Here is a 7,242-nt window from a genome sequence, read left to right on the forward strand (position 1 = left end):
CTCTTAATGTTTTTATCAGTGTTTGTTTGTCTTGAATATTTTCTTTTCTTAATGACTTAACTATAAAAGACATTGGGCTTTATCAGAGAACTCTTTTACAGTTTTTTAGTTTTATTTTTATCCATCCCAATTGCTTTTTTTATGAAGGTATTTGCAATGGTGATTCTTGAACACCCGAATTATAAATATATACACAATTCTGAATAAAACACAGTCGGAGACAGCACTATATGCAGTATTCGGAGTAAACAATGTTAAGACTGTAATGTTATCTTGGCATCAAAAAAGTCTCAACGGTGACTTGTTAAACTCATTTGCAATATTTCCACTCTTACTGTGTATTTTCCAGCTTCACTACAGAGAGGACGTGTGCAGTCCCAACATCAACATCGGTGTTCTGCTCATTGAATTCTTTGAGCTCTACGGTCGCCACTTCAACTACCTGAAAACAGGCATCAGGATAAAAGACGGCGGTTGCTACGTTGCCAAAGACGAGGTTCAGAAGAACATGATGGACGGTTACAGGCCCTCCATGCTCTACATCGAGGACCCGCTGCAGCCAGGTAGGAACAGTGAACACAACAGGACAAAGGGTTTGGCAGGGGGGAATGGCACGTTGTCAGGTTCTTGTATTTACACAAATTGACCGTCTGTCTTGTGTCTAACAGATAACGACGTTGGTCGAAGTTCATACGGTGCCATGCAGGTGAAGCAGGCGTTTGACTATGCCTATGTGGTGCTCAGCCACGCGGTGTCACCCATCGCCAAGCACTATCCCAATAACGAGACCGAGAGGTAAGTTCTGAATTAGTGGTTGAGCGATCACAGCAGCCCTCATAGCCAGTCAGTTTTATTGTTGCAATATTCAGTAAAATACTGTCACTCTTTATGTTGTCAATGATAAGATCGGCGCATTTCAGTTGTTGTTCTTGTCATGGTTGCCATTATTTAATCATACTGAAAATATCAGGTCATTGCCAGTAACATTTGCTATCCAACTGCTGTTTAAACAGTGGTTTAACGGTTATACCTCCTTCTGTATCCCATCACAGCATACTTGGCCGAATAATCCGGGTAACACAGGAAGTGGATGAGTACAGGGATTGGATCCGAAAGAACTGGGGGAGCCCGTCTCAGAATGATCTGCCACTCAACAGTACGTTCATACCATTTCTTTTTTTTCCAAATTCATAAAACATTTCTTGAAGTTCTGTTGTTGACCTGGTATGGGCTGGACCTACAGTAGCAGGGCTCTATAAGCTTAACTCTGGACTGAGTTGACCTTTGTGTCTGCATTTTTCTCTTCTCTCTTTCTATAGGAAATGACGTCGCACTGTTCGAGTCCCAGCAACTCGACGAGTGCAACAACAACGTTCCAGATGACGATGATGACGATGTTGTCGTAGTTCTACCGTCAGCTCCCCACAGCAAAACCTCCTCCAATTCCTCCTCTCCATCCCCCTCACTGCGCTCCTCTCCCTCCTCCTCTCCGCTGTCACCTTCTTCCACGTCCTCAACCTCCAGCTCCAGCGATGCGGTCAGTCTTGCAGCCAGACACACAGCCTTCGAATATTGTGCTATCTGTAGCACTTAGAGTAAAACTTCATGGTGCCATTTTTGTCATACTATTTACTCTTTTGTCGGTTTTCCCCAGGACTCTGATGGCACGCCGTGTAAGACAGCCAAGCAGCAGTCTGGCCGGGGCTCCAGCGACCACAGAGAAAAGTCTGCCGTCGTCAATAACAACCGAACGCAGAGCAACACTAACAGCACTCCATCTGGAAGCAACAAGGGAGGAAAGGTACGCTCAGCTTTACCTTATTATGTACATATGCAACACATTATGCACCACAAGATTAAAGGGGAACTGCGCCCATTTTTTAAAATTCATACATGTTATTCCTATCGTCTAAGACAGTCCAAAAAATATTAGTAAACATGAACAACTCTCTCCCAAATCCAAAAACTAGAGTGAAAAAACAAAAATTTGTGATGTCATAGAGTATAAAGTGTGGAGATGCTCCATAGACAATGAATTGGGAGAGATGTTATAGACGACACTGAGAGCACCCAGGGGAATGTTCTGAGTATATAGGAACATTTTCTGTTTCACAACGGACTAAACTACAATACAATAAAGCTCATTTGGGTATAAAAAAAAGAAAACAAACATTTTGTGAGTCCACAAAATCAGTCTCCCATTCATCGACTATGGAGCAGCTCCAGACTTTATACCCTATGACATCACAAGTTTGAGACTTACTTCTCTGGTTTCTGGCTTTGAGAGAGAGTAACTCATGTTCACACATATTAATTGAACTTTCCTCGGCCACGGAAATAACATATTGGAAGTTTTAATTTGGGTGGTGTTCCCCTTTTAAAAAATAAACTGTACTGTTAGATGAGTATCACTGAACACACCATGTAAAAGTGAGTGTAAAATTAGCTAATTTCGGATAGCTGTAACACATTTTGTGGAATTTTCTTATGAAATATGCTTGATAAAGAGCTATTAAATGAAACTGTTTTATTATATTTCTCCACCATTACCATCCTACAGTACATTGTATTGAATAACCAAAGGGAAATCCTTCAGGAACTCAGATTTTCTTTTGCGTGTTCTTTCCCCAGGCCAGGATATCTCGCTCTCACCAAAAGAGCGGCCACCACGGGCAGCAGAGCTCCTCCTCCAGCGCCAAAAGTCATCAGAGCAACAAGCCACACCACCAGGGCAACAGCAAGAAGAGGAAAAATGTGCGAGACTCTACACAAGAGGACCTCTGCAGATAGGGGTGACCTTGCTTGCCTCACCCCCAAACCCCGCTCCCCGTCCTCGTCTGCAACTGACTGACTGTCCTGTCCCACTTCTGCTGCCAGACTCCAGCCTCGGGAGGTTGTTAGAAGTATTAAAGCATCTGCAGCATCTGTCCCTCTGTCAAGCTTTTTCAGAGTGACAAGCAACAATTTCTAGCAGGAAAAAAAAGAACAAAAAAAAAGAAGAATTGTTATAGGAAATGGGGTTTAATTTCTTGAACCTGAACTGAAATCACAATGGATAAATGCTCATTTGCTTCCCAGTAGCTTCTTTTATGAAGTGGTTTTCCTTCCCACAGCCAGCATCTACACAACATGCCTCTTGCGCCTCCTGCTGTACAGGAATAGACAGGTCGGGTGTCTGGAATCTACTCTGGAGCAATACCTGGAACTGCTGGCTCGCTGGATGAAAAATTTTATCAAAAAAAAAGAAAAGAAGAAAAAAGCAAATGGCTGAAAATGTACAAAAACAAATATGTCTTGTTGGACAACAGACAAATATGTACACAGATTTTATTAAGATGGTAACTGACAAATGCAATCGGTAAGAGTGGGACATAACTTATGCATGAGATTTTTTTTTTTGTTGGTTGATTTTTCTGTTGGTTTAATCTGTTTTGTTATGTCTAAACAGGTTAAACAAAGATTTGTACAAAAAAACGCATAAGCAGAAAAATGTAAAAAAAAAAAAAAGATACAAGAAGAAAATGTTTCATATTACCTTTTTACAAGATATACCGATTGAAGACATGTAAACGTGCACATCTTGTGCCCTCAGCTTTTTGGCCAAATGCCGAGAGCTGGTTCGGGTCCCATTGCCAACATAAATCATCAGCATCTACTTTTACTCCTGGTTGCTCTCTGTGAGTGTGCTACAGTGTTAACATTTAGCCTTTTCAGTGAGCCGACGCTCACATACAGCCCTATAGATGACTGGATGGAGTCACCCAGCTCTCAATAGCACAGCCACAGCAGTGTAGAGGCTTTAAGGTTTAAATTAATAAGGGGTGGTAGTGGTTTTATCGAGAAATCCTTCACTTGAAACAAAAAAAATGTGTTAACAATACAACTGTGGGTGATGATCTGTTCCTTTTGGTAATTTGCCCACCGCAAAAATCATTTGTATTTGTTAAATGTATTTATTTTTTTATTAATTATATGAACATAGTATGGATAAATGTATTAACATTAGAGCCCATATCTTTGAGTCCTATATTTGAAGTTGCGGGGAAGGGTGGGGGTGAGAACAGTTTATGTTCAGGTACAGTACCAACTTTATTATTTCATTGGGTTTTTCTTTTTTCAGTGACAGTTGAGTGACCAAGTTACTTTGAAAACTTTTTGAGAGACCATTTTACAAGTCCTACGCTGAGAATTTTGTTTTAATATGTGGCTGGTCTACTTTAAAAGGGAGATGATTTTTATTTTATTTTATAAATCTATAGCAACAAATGCTTCTTCAAATGTCAACCCTCTCTCTCTCTCTCTGTCAATGCAGTACAACAACTAACCTGTAGATGGAGTCATTGCTCCTGGTCTGAATCCACAGAGTTTGGTGCTTGTATACTGCATTTTTGGATGGTTCATCATCATCATCTGCATTATTTTTGTGATTGACTTGATAATATTTCAAAACTGAATAGAAAATCTGCTTGCTGAAGGGAGTTACACACCAAAGCACACCACAATCCTCCTATTGTCTCTCTCCCAAATGTGACAGCAATCACCCACAGTGACAACAAAACAAGTAGCCAGCAATAACAACCACCTTTCATGATGTATTATTACTCCCACAATGACAGCTGTAGCCACAGAATGGCATGCTCAGTGTTAAAGACAGTGAAGCACATTTGATAAGTCCATGCACTAATTTACAGCCTATTTTTGGTGATGAAAAGTTGAAAGTTTCTTGTCCTCCCCTCATCCATCCCTCTCTACAGTGTTACAGTTGCGGTTTTAAATGCAGTATGTAAGCGCTGGTTTTGTGGTAGACAAAACAAGGGGAATAAAGTTAGCCGTGCCATCTGAATATCCACTGACCCATCTCTCTCTTCACTGCAGGAAACCTTCAAAACCCCAACTGTACTCATCTGAATTTCTCTGCAGCTATTACAATTCATGCAATAAAAACAGTACAATTAAAAAACCACCTGTTGAGACATGCTTTGCCTTTCTGACTTTTATCTCTCTGCTAGAGTGTTAATAGTTTAATGTAAAGAACAAAACAAGTAGACAGCAATAACAACCACCTTTTCATGATGTATTACTACTCCCACAATGACAGCTGTAGCCACAGAATGGCATGCTCAGTGTTAAAAAACAGTGAAGACCCTCTCTCAGTGTTACAGTTGCGGTTTAAATGCAGTATGTAAGCGCTGGTTTTGTGGTAGACAAAACAAGGAGAATAAAGTTATCCGTGCCATCTGAATGTCCACTGACCCATCTCTCTTTTCACTGCGGGAAACCTTCAAAACCCCCAACTGTACTCATCTGAAACGTTGTTTCTCTGCAGCTATTACAATTCATGTAATAAATAATAATAATATAAATGAATTTATATAGCACTTCTCAAAACAGATGTTACAAAGTGCTTCACAAGACAATAAAAGCAGATATGTAAAGTAAAAAATATGGCAACTGCTAAAACAGAACATCACAGAACATATCAATAATAATAGAAGTGGTAAAATGGTAGGACAAGTTGATAAAACATATATACAATGTGTATAAATGTACACATGCATCCAGAAACGGATGTATACATACATACATATATTTATACCCTTCTACTTATAGGAATGCTATCCTAAAAAAATGTGTTTTCAGAAGTTTTTTAAAAGTGGATACAGAGTGAGATGATCGTATCTCTACAGGAAGTGTATTCCTATAGAACAGTACAATTAAAACCACGGGTTTTCTGACTTTTATCTCTCTGCTTAATGAGTGTTAATAGTTTAATGTAAAGTGCGCCTATTATGATGTCATTTGATAGAACGCTGGTAGGCGCGCGTGAGATAGATGGAGGAGGGGCCTCGTCACTCGGAGCACTGCGCGGGGACTAGTGATGGGAATTCCGGCTCTTTTTAGTGATCCAGATCATTTGGCTCAGCTCACCAAGAAGAGCCGGCTCTTTCGGCTCCCAAACGGCTCTTCGTTTGACCACTTCTGCCTTTTATAATTCAGCCAAATTTAGCTTTAGCTGTTTTGACCTATGATTAGTATGTGTGGACATATATCACTTAAATTATTCAATTTAATTATACTAAACCTTATAATTTCCAGAATACCATCATTTTACATGCTGCTTCGTTTCCGACCGTCACTCATCTTGTCTGCTATTCGCGCACCGCACTCCTCTCTCTTTTTCTCTCTTCCTCTCCCTCCTGCTCTGTACCTGTAGACCGTCAGCGCGCCACGCACCCCCGCCCCTCCCTGCTTGATGGTATGATCCTTGTCTGTCATCACCTGATTGGTCGCACGGACGTCATTAACACAACATTCAGTCACAGTCAGTGCATTGAGTGCATGTAGCGCGGAGAAGATCATCATATCATTCTGCCTTGAATTAATTAAAGGGAATGTTTGTAACTTTTTACGCGTATAAATCTACCGGGTCGGTTTCCAATGCGCGCTCGCGTGTGGCTACGCTGTTCAGACAAGACTCCAACACAAACTACACGGAAGCACCAAAACCTCAAAGTTCTATCTTGTGAAGCCCGTCCGTTAAACAGTGTTGGCCGCAGTCGTAGTACGCGGGGGAGAAGGGTAGCTTTGGTCTCCAGGGCCGGAGTCTCTGCTGTACTCTGCTCCTCTGCCTGCTTGCCTTCACTCACACACCGTGCGCATTCTCGCTGTCTTGCTCCACCTCTACACCTGCATGCGCGCTCACTACACACTGCAGAAGAGTTAGTTTAGCTCTGAGAATATCTAGTGAATGTACAATGGACGTTTGTGCAGAAATAAATGCTGCAGCTCCTCCAGACCAACAGAGGTTTACAGTGTCTTGTGAAGTGACGGGGCTCCGCAGTGAAAAACGTCATCATCTCCGACCGGGTGCCGGTGTCTCCCTCCGGCTGCGGTCGGAGATGATAACATTTCTCTTCCTGCTTCAGCCCCAGAGGCTGAAGCAGGAAAAACCAACACTAGGATCAGCAGTGATTCATGGAGAGACCTCCGTCTGGTCAGCTAACATTACTGCCAAGCAGGTGAAATATAGAGTGATATTGTGGTTTTAGCTGTCATGTGTCGCCTCACTGTGTTGAGCGATGCTCGTTCATGTCTATTTAGAGCGAGCAAAGCGCGAGCCCGACGCTGACTTTTGTTGACTTCACGGCCACAGGTGTCGCTGTTAACAAGCATTTTGATTCTTACAAACAGTCCCTTTAAATCAAGAAAAAAAAAATGAAAAAAAACGTCTCTCGGACGGGA

General features: G+C 41.6%; 1 protein-coding gene across 1 annotated transcript in view; it reads left to right on the plus strand.

The window, feature by feature from the left end:
* Window positions 1-4,960, plus strand: part of tent4b (terminal nucleotidyltransferase 4B) — a 29,162-nt gene extending 24,202 nt beyond the window's left edge. Inside the window, exons 7-12 of the mRNA XM_074609876.1 lie at window positions 350-563; window positions 669-795; window positions 1,053-1,156; window positions 1,320-1,537; window positions 1,655-1,801; window positions 2,632-4,960. Coding sequence (XP_074465977.1) covers window positions 350-563; window positions 669-795; window positions 1,053-1,156; window positions 1,320-1,537; window positions 1,655-1,801; window positions 2,632-2,790 — 969 coding nt within the window. The 3' untranslated portion in view covers window positions 2,791-4,960. The remainder of the gene's footprint in view (window positions 1-349; window positions 564-668; window positions 796-1,052; window positions 1,157-1,319; window positions 1,538-1,654; window positions 1,802-2,631) is intronic.
* Window positions 4,961-7,242: the final 2,282 nt, after the last annotated feature.

Source organism: Sebastes fasciatus, chromosome 2 (assembly GCF_043250625.1).
Source record: "Sebastes fasciatus isolate fSebFas1 chromosome 2, fSebFas1.pri, whole genome shotgun sequence".
NCBI lineage: Eukaryota > Metazoa > Chordata > Actinopteri > Perciformes > Sebastidae > Sebastes > Sebastes fasciatus.